This window comes from Octodon degus, unplaced genomic scaffold (assembly GCF_000260255.1).
Source record: "Octodon degus isolate 3935 unplaced genomic scaffold, OctDeg1.0 scaffold00038, whole genome shotgun sequence".
Lineage (NCBI taxonomy): Eukaryota > Metazoa > Chordata > Mammalia > Rodentia > Octodontidae > Octodon > Octodon degus.
Genome location: NW_004524614.1, coordinates 2,878,956 through 2,897,768, shown reverse-complemented (window position 1 = coordinate 2,897,768; position 18,813 = coordinate 2,878,956). Strand labels below are relative to the sequence as shown.

Sequence of the window (18,813 nt, the reverse complement as noted above, 5' to 3'; positions counted from 1 at the left end):
TTGAGGGATTCCTCGGCTTTTTCCTACTCCTCCCCTGCAGGTTAGAGATCTCTTGCGTTACTTCTTGTTGTTGGGAGATGGTCACCTACAATGAGAGAGAGAGAGAGAGAGAGAGAGAGAGAGAGAGAGAGAGAGAGAGATCCAAAATTTTAAGAACTTATGAGAACTCTGAGTGCCCTGCAGGGGTCAGGAGAGCTGTGTTCTGTGGACTCAGTGTGCACAAGTTCAGAGCTTTCCTGGTGCCACTTAAGAACTTTGGCAGACTCTGGATATCCTGAGGGACTCTGATAAGCTCTCACCTTGCTTATCCCCCTGCGCTTCTGCTGTTGCCAGTCCAAACTTTTAAGAACTTAGGAAAACTCTAAGTGGTTTGAGGACACAGGGAACTGCAAACTGAGGGCCCAGCTCAAGCAGGTGCAGAGATTTCCTGGAGCCATTTAAGAACTTTTCTGGACTCTGGGCAGCCAGTGGGACTCTATCTGGGTGATTATTGGGAGCTACAAAAATGCCAAAACACAGGAGCAAAAGGCAATATCAATTCTCTAACCCACCCAGAACAAATCCAGGAGACAAAGACACACAAGAACTTGGACATCACATACCTGAAATATCTGAAATGATAGCAACTGTAGTAAAGAAACAAGTCTGTCAGGCTATAGAAGAAATAAGAGCAGAAATAATCCCTCAGGTCCAAAAAGAAAGGACAACAATTGTGAAAGAATTGCTCAGCACAGCTAAAGAAGACATAGGAAGAAAAAATAGAGAATAGAAAATGATGGAAACACTGAATACACAATACAGAAAAGAATTAGAGGGGCTGGGGGAGATAGCTCAGTAGGATAAGTGCTTCCCTGGCAAGCACAAGGGCCTGAGTTCAATCCCTGGTTCCGAAAAAAAAGAATTAAAATACATGAAACATTCAAACAGATATCCAGGATATTAAGAAATCCATTGAAATCTGGAAAAACTGCTTGAATGAAACTGAAGTTTGACTTTCAGACTTCAGATACAGTGCTGCTGCTAATAATGTGAAATGAAAGATCTCATAAAACTAACAAGAAATCAGGAAATAACAATTCACAAGCTACAAGATGATGCAAAGAAAAATAATATATGAATGACAGGTATCAATAATGCAGTGGGAGATAACACAAATCACAAAAACACTATTTGCAGAAGTACTAGCAGAAATTTTAACAAACAAGAAAAAAGAGCCTGTCATATAGTTAAGTGAGGCATATAGAACTCCACACAGACATAATCACAATAAATCTACACCTAGATACATAATAATCAAGATCTCAAAAATTCAGCAAAAGTACAGAATATTAAAATCTGCTAGAGAGAAGAAACAGATCACCTACAATGGAAAGCCCAACGGAATCATGGCAGATTTCTTAACATGAAAGGTCAAATCCAGAAGACCTTAGAGTGAAGTATTACAGGTCCTGAAAGAAAATAACTTCCACTCAAGATTGATGTACCCTGAAAAACGATCTATCAAATTCAGTGGTGAAATAGAATCCTCTATGGCAAAGAACAATTGAAGAAACTCATGACCAACCTACGAAGAGTACTAACAGATATTCTAGAAAAAGACAGAAGTGATCACAGCTTTAAGAACAACAGAAAGGAGTCATCAAACAGAGCAAACAACTAAAAAGGAAAAAAATTATGGAGCCTATAGCAGGAAAATAACATGACAAAGATAAGTCAATATGTATCAGTTATAACCATCAATATAAATGGCTTCAGTTCATCAATCAAAAGAAACAGATTAGCAGAGTGAATTAAACAAAATCCAACATTATACTGCAGACAAGAAACACATCTAACTCAAAAGGAAATTCACAGATCAAAAGTCAAAGGATAGAAAACAATCCTTCATGCCACAAGAAATCAGAAAAAAAAAGCAGGGATAGCTATCCTGGTGGCTGACAGTACCAAAGTCAAACCAAAAATCATGCAAACAAATAACAAAGGTCACTATATACTTGTTAAGGGAAAACTGCAGGAGGAATATATAACAATAATAAATATATATGCACCCAATGTAGGACTACCCTCCTACATAAGACAAATTTTAAAAGACATGAAAAATCAAATGGGCAATATTACCATTGTAATGGGGAACTTTAACATGCCACTATCACAAAGAGATAGATCAACTAGGCAAAAAAAATCAGCAATGAAAAACAGAACTAACCCAAACTTGTGAAGAAATTGACTTGGTGTAGGCCTTTATAGACTGTTTCATCCAGCAACAACAGAATACACATTCTTCTCAGCTGCATGCTGATATTCTCCAAAATAGACCACATACTAGCACACAGAGTACTCTTAAGTAATTTCAAAGCAATTGAAATTATCCCATGCATACTATCTGATCACAGTGCAATAATCCTGGAAATTATTGACAAAAGAAACTATAAAAACACCATAAATACATGGAAATTAAATAACAACCTCCTAAACAACCAGTGGGTCACAGATAAAATTAAAGAAGAAATTAAAAAATATTTACAATCAAACGAAAATGCAGATACAACTTACCAAAACCTGTAGGATGCAATGAAATCTGTCTTAACAGGAAAATTTATAGCAGTAAATTAGCACATTAGGAAAACAGAATGAGCCCAAATAAATGATCTTATGCTGTACCTGAAGCTCCTAGAAAAAGAAGAACAAGTCAAGATGAAAGTCCATAGAAGGTAGGAAATTATAAAGATTAGAGTGCAAATTAATGAATTGGAGACTAAGAAAATAATACAAAAGAATGAGTCAGAGTTGGTTCTTTGAAAGAATAAAATTGATAAAACCTTAGGGAACCAAATAAAAAAATGGAAAGAAAAACCAAAATTCGTTTAATTGTAGTGATCCTCCTGTTTTCAGCTTCACAAACACTGGGATTACAGGCACACACCACCATGCCCAGTCTCAATTGCCATTTTAGCGTACCCGAGGGGCGGAGCTGACATGGCATGCCACTGGATTGAACCCCCTGCTCCTACCTCTGCCTAAGCAGGTGCTTTAATCTGCTGAGCTATCTGGCCAGATCTCTCTTTATCTTTGATAAAGGGTACAAACACATTCATTGGAAGAAACATAGCCTCTGTAACAAACGGTGCTGGAAAAACTGGATTTCCAGATGCAGAAGGCTAAAACCAGAAGCACCTCTATCACTATGCACAAATCTACAGTTAAAATGGATCAAAGATTTAAATATTAAAATAAAAATACTAAATCTTCTGGTGGAAAATATAGGAAGAAATCTTAAAGACACAGCAGTAGGTAGAGACCTCATAAACAAAAAGCAAACTGCATGGGAAATACTTTAAAGAATCAAGAATTAGTATGTCATCTTTTTGAAAAGTTTCTGCACTTAAGAAAATCTCCAACAGAGTAAAAAACCCACAAACTGGGGGAAAACTATACTTGACTGCCCCTCAGACAAAGGCCTTCTATCTAGAAAATACAAAAATTAAAAATATCAGGTCCCCCAAATTCAAAGACTCAATCCAAAAATGGGCATCTGAGATGAATATACACCTCTCAGCTGAAGAAATGCAAATGGAAGGTAAGTATATGAAACAATGTCCAACATCATTGTTCATTCAAGAAATGCAAATTAAAAGAACACTGAGATTCCATTTCACCCCAGAAAGAATGGCTAGAAGTCAGCCAATAACAAATGCTGGAGAGGCTGTGAAGCAAAAGGAACCCTTTTGCACTGTTGGTGGGAGTGCAGACTGGTACAACCACTATGGAAATCAGTGTGGAGATATTCCTTGAAAAGATAGGATAGGAGACATTCCAGCCACCTAGTCCCTTCCTGGGTATTTTTCAGAACTGAAAACCTCATATCACAGCGATGTATGTGCACCCATGTTTATAGCAGCACAGTTTGTCATAGCTTAATGCTGGAAACAACCCAGATGCCCGTCAACTGAAGAATGGATGAGGAAGATGTGGTGTTTTAACACAGTGCAGTATTATTCAGCTATCAAAAAGGATAAATTTGAGTCTTCTGTTGGCAAATGGAAGCAACTAGAGAACATACTCTTAAGTGAAATAAATCAGACCCACATGTGTAAACATTATACTGTCTCCTTCGTGTGAGAACCTGAAAGAGAAAAATGGAATCTTAAGGGTACAATAGTCACTTATAAAAGGGAATGAACTTATTCAAAAGGAAAGAATTACTGAATTGATGAGGACAGGAGAGGGAGCTGGGGACAGAGATTTATCTATGTATGTAAGCAGGATGGTTTGAACAACTGTATATGCATTTCTGCTGATCTATGGAAAGAAGTAGTTAATACTTTAATTTGTCTCACCTCCTTTTTTCAATTGTTTCTCCTTATTGTCTTCCTATTTTCTTATAAATTTCTGTCTTTTTTCCCTTTCTTTGAATTTTACATGCATGTGTCTGGTAATATGAATAACTGGTTAGAAGACAACACTGTGTATTACAACAAATACTGTGAAATGCATGTTACTTTGTTAAGTGAAAACCTGTATCACTTATAATTGTTTTCTGTTTTAATTTTAATTTGTTCTCTCTTTAAAAAATAAAAAATGAAAAAATTTGCATCAAAAGTATCACAAGGAATTAGATAAAAGATATTTAAGGAACTAGATAAAAATAGCAATTGAAGAAACAATGTCAGCCTCCTCAGAATTGTTAGCTTAAGACTTTAACTACTGGAAATTGTATTACTTTGGTTGTGTCATATGCTGAAGAAACTAGAAACTAATGAGACTTTTTGTATTGTGTTAGCAATAGAAAAAGGATGTCAATAATTGTCCGGACTCCCACGGGACAGCTCAGGCTCTACTGCAAAGGGGCAGTAAGTATTTGGATCCTTGACTGACATGAACTTCTCTGTTCCAAGAACTTGTAGAGAGCCTTTTGTAACTTCACAGTATCTTTCAATGTTGATTTTCCCTTGCTGTTGCCATCAGCAGGATTTTCCAAGGTTGAAACATTTATTCCAATGTAGCCAAAGTCCTCTGAAATTCCCTGATCACACAAGAATATTTGTGAAATTTTAATGTTGGTGAGATGTTTGTTGTCACTGAGTTACTTTATTGAGAACCAGTGATGACTGTTGATGCTAAGGGTTTGTAGCAGGAGTTTTGATCCCAATTGAACCCATAGTATTCAGACTTAAGGGGTATCTGGAATTCCATATTATCCCTGTAAGTCTTTTATATTAAATGCTTATATATTTATCCGTTACTATATGTACTTTTTAAAAAAATCAACTCTACTGAGAAATAGTTAGGGAATATGGAGATAAAATAAACTGCATTTATTTAAAGTTTATATAGATAGATAGATAGAGATAGATATCCTAATTTGCTTTCTGTGACCATATATTTTATGCATTTACTAAAATATTATGTAAATGAAAGCAAGAAGCATATGTGTTTTTTTTTAATTCACTGGGCTTCTCACACTCATAATCATTGAGAGATTCATTCACATTTTAGCTTGTATCAATAGATCATGTCTTTGAATTGCTAAGTAGTATCTTCATTGTATGACTATATCTAAGTCTACTTATTCATTTAATGATTGGTGGATATTTTGTTTGCAGTTTTTGACCACTACAAAAAATGTTCCTATGGACCTTTGTAGGTCTTTTTATGGACATTTATTTTTATTTCTCTTGGGTATGTGTCTAGGGTTGAAATGACTGTGTCGTATAAAAGATGTATGTTTACCTTGTAAATAAATCATCAAATGGTGATTACATTCCTACCAACTATCCTGTGAACCCTTGGAATGGCTGGTCTTTTTATTTTTAGCCATTCTTATCATTATGTATTTCACTGTTGCATTTATGTATATTTTCACATTGTATTATTCTTTTTATGTGCTTGCTTTCCGAGTTGGTGGTCCCCAAGATGATGGGGATACAAACTTATATTTGTATATTCATGAGAAAGATTTATGAGTTTTGACTATCACTGTCCTCATAGCCAAGCTTTAGCAGAGTAACCCAGTGAGCATCCACAGCCAGTTCATAAATGAAAACGACATAGGCAGAGTAGTAATGGAGGTCACAAAGGAGAATTTCTATTAGTTTAGTGTGTAGATACCAGCCAAAAGCCTGTGCATTTACTAAAATATTATGTAAATGAAAGCAAGAAGCATATGTGTTTTTTTAATTCACTGGACTTCTCACACTCATAATCATTGTGAGCTTCATTCACGTTTTAGCTTGTATCAGTAGATCATGTCTACTGATTTGCAGTTGGATCTTTCTAAGTATATTAGTCTCCAGCCTGCTCTGTTAACCCTTCCTTGCACACTATCTATTCACTCCTTTGATGAAAAGCTTAATTCTTGTATTTGTTTTTTTGGTGGTACCAGGGATTGAACTCAGGACCTTGTGCTTGCTAGGCAGGGACTTATTCCACTAAGCTATCTCCCCAGCTCCCATTAATGCTTAATTCTTAAATATTTGCCCCTTTGTATTTTGAAAGGTTTGGAGTCAAATTAAAGGAAGGAACAGGGATTTTACATATAGTCCTTCCTCATACCACATAGCTTCTCTCATTATTAACAGCCTCTGCTAGGAGAGTGTATTTTTTACAGTTGATGAACCTACATTAACTACTCATATTCACCAAATTCCAATAGTTTAAAATGGGGTTCAAGTCTTTTTTTTTTTGTCTTTTTGAGACAGGGTCTCACTGTATAGTTCAGGCTGGCTTTGAGCTTACTTTGCAGCCCAGGATGATCTTGAACTCTCAATGATCCTCCTGCTTCAGCCTCCTGAGTGCTGAGATTACAGGTGTGTGCCACCACTCTTGGCTGGGGTTCACTCTTAATGTGTGTCCTAGGGCTTTTGTCAAATGTAGAATGATGTGTACTCACCATTAGAGTATACATTTTCATTTTCTTATAAATCCTCTTATGCTCCACGTATTCATGCCTTCTCTCCTTGGCAACTACTATGTGTCTTCTGCAAATATTTCCTCCAAGATTATATCTTGTCTTCTTATACTCTATGACCTTATAATGATCATAGATTTGCTTTTTCCAAAAGATTAGACTTGGAATCATACCGCATGGAGCCTTTCCATATTGAATTCCTTCACTTAACAATATGCAGTTAAGTTTTCTTCATGTATGGCTTTATGGCTGCTGTGTAGCCCTAGTTAATACTACATTATGTACAGTTATGTACCTACTGAAGGAATTCTTTGGAGTGTCCAAATTTTGACAGTGAGGAATAAAGCCATTATATAACCAAATGTATGCATTTTTGTGTAGATATATATTTTTAACTCATTTGGGTAAATACTAAGGTTGTATATTTCTTCCTGTAAGAGGTTTGGCAGATTATGCCTTTTAAGGAACAGATACATTTTATCTAGGCTACTAAATTTGCAAGCATAGAAATAAATATTGGCAATTCTTATTGTCAGTTTTTTTTCCTGATTAGGCTTTCCAGTTCTGAGTTACTGAACTTCTCAAAGTACTTGTTTTTAGCGTTACTGAATTTTCTTGAATGTTTCTCTACTTTTCATTTCATTAAAGTATTATTTTTGTTGTTTTCCCTACTTTGCTTTCATTTGCTCTTCATTTTCTAGTTTCCTAGGATGGAACTTGGTTTGAGGCTCTTCTAACATGAATGCTTAGTGCTGCACATATTCTAACTCTTACTTGAATAGCATTTCAACATATTGCATTTACATATTCATTAAACTTAAAATATTCTAATTTTTCTTTTGATTTCATCTTTGATCCATGCATTATTCTGAAGTATGGTTTTTAATCTTCAAATATTTGAAAACTTCCTGGAGATATTTTTCTTAGATTCATCTATAATTTAATTCCATTGCAATCAGAGAACATAGTTGGCGTGATTTAAGTTGTTTAAATTTTATTGAGCTGTGTGTGGTGACACATGCCTGTAATTCTAGCACTGAGAAGGCTGAGGCAAGATCACTGTCTATATTAATGTCAGACAGCATATATTTAAGAGAAAAAATATTAGGATGGGTAATTAATCATTTTACAAAGACAAAGAAATAAATTCATTAAGAGGAGATAATCCTAATATTTATGTACCCAATAAGAAAGCATCATGCCCTTCCTGTCCCTCTCTCGGACAGGAGCTTTCTTTCCCTCAATAAATATGTTCTGCTCATAAAAAAAGAAAGCATCAAATTACACTATATAGTGTGAACTACAGAGTGAGTTCAGGGCCACCCAGAGCTGCATAGTGAGACCTTGTCTCAAAAACAAACAAAACAATGGTATTGAGACTTATTTTATTGCTCAGACTATGATTTATTTTGTTAAATGTTTGATGTACACTTTAAAAGAATAGGTACTATGCAATTTGGTTTGTAATACTTTATGACTGCTGCTGAGGACAAGTTGATTATTACAATCGTCTACATATTTAATGTTTTTTTCTATGAATTAATTGAAAGGGAGATTATAAAAGTCTCTAACAATAATCATAAACTCGTGTCGTACAATTCTGTCAGACTTGATCTTTTATTAAAATTTTATTTATTTGGTACAGGGTCTCACTATGCAGCTCAAACTTGAAGCTATCCTCCTGCTTTCAGCTTCCCCAGCACTGGGATTAAAGGTGTGTGCCACCAAGCCTGGTCTGGCTCTGCATGGCCGGGACTGGGGCGAGGCGGGCACGGTGTGTGGTACTGGGATTGAATCGGGATCCTTGGGCTTCCCTAGAGCAGGCGCTTAGACTGCTGAGCTATCTCTGTAGCCCTAGATTTAGTCTTTGTAGTTAGATGCTCTCTTATTAGGTACACAAACAATAGGATACTTATGAATTTATTAATGAGTTTATTTCTTTGCCATTGCAAAGTGATCTATTACCCTTGCTAATGTTTTTTCTCTCTTAAATATATGTTGTTTGCTTTGATTAGTATTAGTATGGTTTATCTCTCTATTTCTTCTTAACCCATTTATGTTTCTTTTATGGAGCACATAGTTGATTGCTATGGTTTTTATACATTTAGAGTTCTTTGCCTTTCAATTGAGGTGTTTAGATTTTGTAAACTGCACGGTTTTTTGATAGATGAAGTTTAAATATATCATCTTAAATTCATTTTCTATTTCATCCATCTGTTCTTCCCCTTATGATGTTGCCTAAACATTTATTTTCACAGGCCAGGGAGATAGCTCAGTGGAATAAGTGTTTGCCTGGCAAGCGCAAGGTTCTGAGTTTGATCCTTAGTACCGCAAAAAAAATGTTTTCACAATTTATCTCCTTTGTTGTTTAAAATTTTAGTAGTTTATACTGGGCATGTAAAATTATTATATTTTACCTTAAAATGATGTATACTACTTCAAGTATAGTATGAAAACATTATAATATGTACTTCCATGTCTTTATTCCCAATCTTTTCATGATTATGGCTAGACATTTTAATTTAACACTTGTTGTACACCTCACACAATACTTTTAGTCATTTTTTAAAAGTCTTTTAAGAATAATTCAGTAACAAGAAAAATACACTGCATGCACTATTCTTATTCGGTCTATTGATGTCAGATACTCCCTCACACACCTCTTCCTTCTGCTTTTGAAAATATCTTAGCATAGTTTTTCGCATGATCATGTACAGTGCTTCCAGTTCTAATAAATAAGTCAATAAAACATTTACTACTTTAGTACATACTTGTAATGAAATATTTTCTGTTTGATAAAAGTTTTCTTTCAAAATATGAGGAAGCAAAATATTTTTTGCTTGCTTTTATCGATTTTAAAACAGCATGGAAATAACTGTGAATTTCTAAACTACCTGAAATAATTAACAAGAAGTGCAAGTTGAGCCAAGGAGATAGCTCAGTGGCATAAGTACCTGCCTGGCAAGCTCAAGGTCCAGAGTTCAATCTCTGAGACTACCCCCCCAAAGAAAAAAAAAAGAAAAGCCAACCAGGACTAAAGAAGTGAAAGTTAAGCTTTTCTCTCTATACTTGGTTTTTTTTTTAATTAGTGCTTTTTATCTTGGATTATATGCGCAAAGGACCCCTTTGTCTAGAGCTGCCTAGCTGCTTCTTGAGGCTTAGAAAGCTGAATTGCACTCAAATCATCATTTAAAACGTGACATTTGACTCTTCTGATTATTTCTGCCAGGTGTGGTATTTCATAGATTTTAGAAATTTCTTTGATAATTTGAGGTTATAAAACAATAAGGACTTTTTTCTCCAACATGTTTTATGTTCAGTGAATGAATTTAGTTTTAACTAAAATGACTAAGCAGATTCATACTTTAAAGCTTATTTCTCAACTTATTCTGGAGTTGCATTGTACTCTGGCTGCTCAAACCGCCTCACACCAGTTACACATAACAGTGAAATTACAAAGCAGCATTTGCAATTCTAACTCAAAGGCTCCTGTGTAGTATACAGAAACATGTCATATGTTAATCACAGGGAAATTTTTTTTTATAGGATACAGTGATTTATGAGCGACTTTCAAAAGATTCTCTGTTCATGGAGGAGACATTAACCCATCTGAAACTTTTTGCCACAGAAGGTGAGAAAAAGTTGTTGGCAGTCCATTTTCATTGGAAGTGCTAATGTTAAAATTATGTCCTGAATATACATCGCTAGTGCTTTAGGGGTACAATAGTGAGGACAGTGTATGTGTGCGTGTGTGCGTGCGTGTGTGTGTGTGTGTGTGTGTGTGTGTGTGTGGCTTCATAATGTATTCATCTTGCTTAAGACTTCTCAAAGAAACCATGTTGAGACACTATTTACCTTTGTTTCCCCATTTAGCACTTCTGTATCTATATGCAAACAGTAGAATATGTGCTTTTACTGTGTGTCCCATCTCTGGCTCATCACTGTCTGCTTTTCTATGCTTTTACCCAGTTGTATTAGGAATTTGGAGAGAAACACAGGCTTTTTCCAGTATGTGCTGTGCATTTTGAAGTTGATTAGTTCATACATATAACTAAACATTGACATAGTTGACATTTTCCTGTTTTCCTTCGAATGTTGGAATGACAATTTAAAAGTTATAGCTAAACACTAAGTTCAAGGATAGGCCAAATGAAGCAGTCTGTTCTCATAATTAGAGTAACAATTAGCTTTGGCATTCCAGGACCACTTGCAACTTGTAAGATAAGTGTAACTCAGCTGAATAGTGCTTCTCACTGTTAGCTTGTTTTAAGGCTTTATCACTAGAAATTGAACAACTTGGTCTAAGACAATGATTGATTCTTCCTGCTCACTCCAGCCTTTGAATTCTCTGAAAGAGATTTCCACTTAACTTGCTCAGAGTAAAACTGCCTGACACTGTATGACCAAATGTATGCAACCACATAGGAAATATCCTGTTATTCACCCTTCGTACCTCCTTCTAACAACCCAGATAAGTGACTGTATAACCCCAAGATGGGGATGATGATTTGGAATTGAGATTCCCATTAGCCTGCTAGCCTAATAAAGCCACGTGTCTTCCAAAGTCCTGTGATACTGTGTCTTCTGTCTGGTCTGTTCCTGCTTCTACAACAGTGTTAGCATCTGTTTCTTAAGGAAATATAATTCCATGAGTGAGTTTAACACGGGGACAACATTCAATGAAAGTCTAGCACAAGCTTTGAAGAGTAGGGCGTGACATCACATAACAGTACAGCTACTAGTATTCTTTCTTAAAATCAGATTTTATTGGAACATTTGAGACATACATAATGAATGCATTTATTATAGAGAATTTATATTAGTATATGATGTAACTTGATTCTTTTTTTATATTACTTGCTGGTAATATTCTGAAAGCTGTACTAATTTTCTCTTAGTTTTGAAGCTGTTATTTCATACAAAGCGGTGTGCTCCAGCCTGAAAGTATGAACATGTTTTGTAAGGTTCTACATTAGGCCTTTTACTATTATCTGAAATATTAGTGTTGGGACAGGGATGTAGCTCAGAGGCACAGAACCTGCCTCACACGTATGAGGTCCTGAGTTTGATTCTTGGTTCCAAGGATAGGATAGAATGGGACAGGATGGGATGGGATGGGATGGGACGGGACGGGACGGGACGGGACGGGACGGGATGGGATGGGATGGGATGGGATGGGATGGGATGGGATGGAATGGAATAAAATATTGTTAGCCTAAAATATTAAAGTATGGTTTTCAAATGTTTTCTAAACATGTCCTCACAAAATAGAACTTAAATTAACATTCTGTTGCTTTAGAGCTCTGGCAGTGACTAAGGCACTATCCTGCATCAATTCATTTGCTCATTCAGTCAACGGTTGTTGGACATCTGTGAAGTGCCCTCTATTGTTCTAGGCCTTTAGGACAGAAGTGAATGAAATGTAGAAGAAAGCTCAAACCCTTAAGGAATTTGAACATCAGTAGACAATGGCAGATGGCACTAAGTGCAAGGAAGCAAAACAGCAGGAAGAGAGAGCAGGGCATGATGCAGACCTCTGGCTGTACGTTCAGTTAGGCAGAGGCTGAAGGAAGGGGACAGAGGGAGGACCTGTGGCTACCCCAAGGAGAAGGAGGCCCAAGGCGAGGAAGGTTGATAAAGTGGGAGAGTCTAGAAGTGAGAAGACAGCAGGGAGGCCACAGCAGGCAAGGATGGACAGAGAGGAGTGGGCCAGGGAGCCCGGCAGACTGTATAGGGCAGGCCCCAGCTCACTAAAGTGCTTGTGCTTTTCTTTTCAAGAGCTCCACTTGTTGGACAGTGATCATGTTGTTTCTTGCAGGCCTGAGAACTCTGTGTGTGGCCTATGCTGACTTATCTGAAGAACAGTATCAACACTGGCTGATGGACTATAAGAGCGCTAGTATAGTTTTACAGAATAGAATTCAAAGACTGGAGGAGTGCTATGATACCATTGAGAAGGTAATATCGCTAATGTGTACTCCACCAGGATAATTATATGCTTCAAAGCCATTTGTCTGTGTTTTCATAGCTTGATGTAATTTTTAAAATGTATTCATTTTTTAAAAAGTTTGAGACAAGTTCTCATTAAATTGCTCAGTTTGGGCTCAAACTTTAACCCTCCTGCCTCAGCCTCTCAGAATATTAATGTCATTACTTCTTTTTTTTTTCAAGCCATGACCATTTAATTCAGATCACAGAACTTGACGTGCACACCTAGCATATGACCTTCTTATAGTATTTAACTGCAAATAAAGTTTCTTTTCAGGGCATTTGTGAAACTAAGTTGGAATTATCTAAATAAATGAACTTCTAATGCCATTCTTAAAATATTATAAATAGACTATATTGAGAATAAACTTAAACATTACTTTTTTTTAGGACTAATGATAAATGATGAGGTAGAATAGCTTCAGCAGATTTCCTAGCTCTAGACCCCTAAATTAAGTTTGCACTGACTTTAAATACTGGTGGCTTTTTAGGAATGAGAGATTCGTGTTGCTGAGTACCCACTCTTCAATACAAAGACTTAAACTTACTTTTTCAAATCATTCAATCTCACTAACATGTAAGCCCTTAGCAGACCCCTAATAAAAGACCAATTTTTAAAATTTGGCCATTTTAATGTTTTGGTAATTTAATAAATAGTTTTCTTGATGAATGTAGTCATGAGAGTTGTTCAGCAGTATTCAAGTTATGGTTTTCCTGGTTGGTCTGTAGTCTTCAATAAGAGAAGTGACTGCATGAGACATCTGTCAGACTAGTAAGACTGCACTGATGCACCCATCATTTTCAGGATTGTTGGTTACTGGGCATACTTACCCCAGATAACCTTGCCTTCTTGTGTCACAAGGCCCAACTTGCTCACGTTCACCTCAATCACTGTTCCTTTGGTAATAACACACAAAGTTGTACACAATGGCAATGAAGGATGCTTTTTCACATCAAGTATTGGCAGGCAAAAGGTGGCTTTCAGTTCAGGATGTGTTACGTGGGCCTTATTAAAATGGAAGTCCATTAGTCTGATGAATCTTTCATATTTAGGTGATTTTCTTGTAAAGCCATCTCCAACAAAGCAGACTTTTGTAATCACCTTCTTCCATGCCTTCTTTTTTCTCTTTCCAGTTTGAATAATTTTTAATACTTCCATTTCTCCTTGGGCATGAACTTTGGGTAGAGGAACTTCCCATTCTCCTGCCTTTTCTTTTTGTTTTTGTTTAATCATGTTGGAAAGTACTTTTGCACGAGACTGTCCTTCTCTCTCCAGCAGGTAGGCAGGTACCTCATGGAGTCTTCATCATTCTTTTGTTTGGTGTTTCTCTTTTCATGCATTTTGACAGTCTTCTTCATTTGTACTTTCTCCACGTGGCACTGTTTGTAGTAGACCTTTTAGTGTAAAACAAAATTGTATCTCTGAAGGAAAAAGAACTCACAAATTTCACCATTTAAAGTAATGACATTGCTTTTTTTCCCCTGTTACTTGCTGCATGGAGGCAGCTCGTGCATCTGGGACACTCCAAAGTTAAGATTTTTATATATGGAGAGAGAGAGAGAGAGAGAGAGAGTGCTGTGTTTGTCATATTCCATCATATATACCTAACATGGATATACACAAGTTTTTCCTGTGGTGATTAGCCTATGCCATGTCTACTGCTTGAATCATAATTTTTATGTAATAAATTGGCATTATTTTCCATATCACTGATTATTCCAACATGCTGTTCTGCTTGATTTATTATTCCAGTGTGTTAGAGTATGAGGATTTCCTTTTACTGTGCTGTACTGTCTGATGGTTTCTTTTCTCCAGGGTAATCTCTTGGGCCCTGTATTGGGCAGTGTAGCTCAAAGTTGTTATGGATTTGCTTCAGCTGTGGCCTCAGGAGTTTGGTAGATTTTGGGATAATCTTTGTCTTATTTTCCTAGCGGCAGATTTATTTGTTCTTTGGTCCCATGCATGAACTCTGAACTTGACTCTGGTGGAAGTTAGACCAGAATAGATGTAAACTGGAGATTTTCTTGATGTTTTGGGTCCGTCTTTTTTGCTCAGCCTTGTATCTGTAGGGCTGGTATCTAATCTGGCTTCAGCCAGGGCTATGGATACTGTACATTGTGCCTTGTAGGTACTTGTTCAGCATCTGCTAACAAATCACAGTGCTGGGACAAACTGAATGTGCAGTCCACCTCTTCCTTGCACTTCCATTTTGGAGCCTCCTGTGGCACATTCCCACTGGAACCACAGGCCATCCATTCCTCCCACATGCTGAGAAGAAATCCAAACAACTTAAAGTGGTCTTCTGGAACTTGAAGAAATACAAGTACTGCTGAGGCAGATGTGTTTCAATTAACCCAGTATATTTTATTTCTTACAAATCTATATTGTAGTATGTATTGGTGTTTATTTACTTGTCAATTCTGAACAATATTCCATGGTATGGATAATAAATTTGTCTCATCCATTTACTTAATCATGGACTTCTGAATTCCACTTTAATCCTGAAGAATTCTGCTATGGGCAATCATTTGCAAGTTTTCACTTGGTTACATCCTCTTATTTACCTTAGATGTGTGCCTAGGAGCAGAATTGCTGGGTCATGTGGTAAAAGTGGTTACACTATTCTGCAGTCTCCCTTCTAGTGTATAAAGCTTCCAACTTTCCCCCATTGTTATCAGTATGTGTCACTCTCCTTGATTATAATCATCCAGTGGCTATGGAATTGTATCTTATTAATTTGTATTTCTTTAATGATTAATAATATTGAGCATTTTTTCACATGTTTATTGGATGTATATCTTTTTTTGAGAAATGTTTATTTAAATCATTTATTTTTGGAGCAGTTTTAGGCTAATAGAAAAATGAAGCAGAAAGTATAAGGTTCACCGATACCCCATTTTCTCCTTTGTCTAATTTCCCTATTAGTTACATTGCACTAGTCTAGTCCACTTGTTATAACTGAAGAATCCATACTGATACATTGCTATTAACTAATGCAGTTCATGATAGAATTCATTATGTTGTAAAATTCATATCACTTATCTGTTCTTCACTACCATGTAGAATCAGGATGGCTTCACTGTCTTACAGATTCTCTATGCTTTGCCTCCTTATCCCTCTATCTGAATCCCTGTCAACCATTGTATCCTTGCTCATGTAGTTGGAATTTCACAGTATATAACCTTTCAGACTGGCTTCTTTCACTTAGTAATGTGCTAGTTAGTAATATGTTCTTTTGTGACTTCATAGTCATTGCTTGACCCTCTTTCTCTTATGGTACATTTCCTTGATTATTGCAACTTTGTAGCAAAACTTGAGGTCAGGTAGTGTCTGTCTTTCATATTTGTCTTTCAGCATTTTCTTGGCTAATGTGAGTCTTGAAAATTTCCATATAAACTTTAGCATCACTTTGTTGAGATTCATAAAATGATTTGCTGGGGTTATCCTGATTTATTTATGATCTACTTCATTTTTTAAAATTATTTTTACTCTTTGTTTTTTCATTTCCAGAAGTTTCTATGGACACATCTTTAGGCTCTCTAGTCTTTTACCTGCAGTGAAATCCAAACAACTCCTGAGCCCCTCAAAGGCATTCTTCATTTCTCTTATGGTATACTTTATTTCTAAAATTCCCTTGTGATTCTTTCTTAGAGCTTCTGTTTTCTGCTTATAATATCTTTTAGTATTTGCATTATATTAATTATAGCCATTAAACCCTTTAGCACATTAATCCTAGTTGTGTTAATTTCTGGTCTGATAATTCCAAAATCTCTGTCAAACCTAAGCCTATTTCTGATGTTTGATCTGTTTTTCAGGCTATAATTTTTGCTTTTAGCTGCCTTGTAATTTTTCATTACAAGTTAGAGGTGATATACTGGGTAGGAGTGAAATAAATAGGTCTTTAGTGAAAGGTTTTATGTTTATCTGGCTGGAAATAAGGCTACTTTTATTGTTGTGGAAGCTGTGGCAACCGAGCTAAAGTTTCAACTAGTGTGCTTATTTTTGTCCTCTCTGTTGTTCAGGCTCTCCTGGAGACTCCTTTTTAGTGTCCGAGACTTTCCCTTCTTTCTTCTTCAAACTCCTATTTTTTACAGAGGGACCTGAAGGCTGTGATGGAAAAGAGTTGGGGACAGGAAGTGTTCTGTTGTCCCATGATTACATCTGACTGGGTTAGTAAGTCTGAGCTGCCTGTTTCCCTTTCTTTTCATCAAAAGCCACAAGGTGCTGGAGACAGAACCTTGTCTCTCCGGAAATTGGCTGGCACCACTAAACCCAAGTCAATAAGGCTTGGCTGGTAATAGTTTTTCCTGCGCTTAGCCTTTGTGAGACCATAATAACTGCGTATATTTCAGAATGGTTCCTTTTACTCTCTTTCTGTCATAAGTGGGAGGGAGTTCTCTGCTCTTCACAGCGAGAACCCTGTGGGACTCCTGGAAGTAGACTGAGTCAGTGCGTGGGAGACCCTTCAAAACTGGGTACCCCACACTTTTCAGCTCTCAAGCTAGTTCCCCCCATGCCTCTGGCAGTTCATCAGTTATAGTCCAGTCTTGCACCTCTTCAGCAAGAGCCCTCTATTCCCCAGTTTTGGATCTAGTAAGATGCAACTTTCAGCATCTGTCTCTCTGCCCAGTTGTGAGGACAGTAGCTGGCCTGTGCCCCCAATTTCTAAAAGGCCTAAATAGAGTGATTGAGTTTAGCTTGTTTAGGTTTTGTGAGTATTGGGATGACTATTAATAAGCCCTTACTTGTCAAATCAAAAATAATGATTTTTCCACTTTACAATCAGTCCTTTTTTATTGTTGATTTATAATTGTTCTTCAGATGGATATAAGTTCCTTGTTAGACACATAACTTACAAATATTTTGTTTCATTAAAAAAAGGAACTTTTGGAAATACTGAGAATTAAACCCAGGACACTTAGGGGGGTTGGAGATGGCTCAGTGGAATAAGCGCTTCCCTGGCAAGCGCAAGGGCCTGAGTTCAATCCCCGGTTCCACAAAAAAAAAAAAAAAAAAAAACAGGACACTCACATTGACACTCACATTGAGCTACATCACCCACACTTCAAAAAAAAATTTTTTTTTTGAATTTTGAGGTAGGATCTCACTAAGTCACTGAAACACTGACAATAGTTGCATGGACGGGGCTCTAAGTTCCACTCCCCCTGCCTGGGTCTCTTAGAGTACTTGGTTGCAGTTGTGTGCCACCAGGCCTGGCTTAATTTTTTCCGTTCTGTAGGCATTCATTTTCTGAGTGACCTTGGTGTGCAAAGGTTTTTAATTCTGAGGAGGTCTGACTCATTGTTTTCTTATGTTTCTTGTCCTTTGGCATCATCGCTAAGAAAGCTTCCCCTAATGTAGCATCACAAAATTTATTTCTGTATTTTCTTCTAACAGTTTCATACTTTCAACTCTTGTTTTCAGGTAGCTTGTCTGTCTTTAGTTGGTTTCTGCATATAATGTGAGTTAAGAGCTTAACTTCATTCTCTGTGTGTGTGTATGTCCAGTTTTCACCGCATAATTTCTTGAAGAAACTATTTTCACCATGAATTGTCTTGGCACTGTTATTCAAACTGGTTGACCATAGACACAAAAGTTTTTGTGTGACCATTCACTTCTGTCTCATTGATTTACATGTCTTTTCTTGTGCCAATACTACATTACCTTGATGATTATTGTTTTGTAGCTAGTTTTGAAATCAGAACTCAAACTAGAGTTTTGAGACCCTTACTTTGTTCATTTTAGCTATTCTGGGTTCCTTGAAATGCCATATCAGTTTTTAATTGCTTGCCAATTTTACATAGTAACCTACTAGGATGCTGATGGGGATTATGTTGAATCTGTAGATCAATCTGGGGACTACAGCAGTCTTTATTTTATTTTTTTTTATTTCTTATTGAGAAATAAATATGAATGA

General features: G+C 36.6%; 1 protein-coding gene across 1 annotated transcript in view; it reads left to right on the top strand.

Moving 5' to 3' along the window:
• LOC101571837 (phospholipid-transporting ATPase IB) overlaps nucleotides 1-18,813 on the top strand; it is a 297,444-nt gene that overhangs the window by 137,781 nt on the left and 140,850 nt on the right. The window contains exons 17-19 of the mRNA XM_023715050.1: nucleotides 4,781-4,850; nucleotides 10,454-10,538; nucleotides 12,726-12,865. Coding sequence (XP_023570818.1) covers nucleotides 4,781-4,850; nucleotides 10,454-10,538; nucleotides 12,726-12,865 — 295 coding nt within the window. The remainder of the gene's footprint in view (nucleotides 1-4,780; nucleotides 4,851-10,453; nucleotides 10,539-12,725; nucleotides 12,866-18,813) is intronic.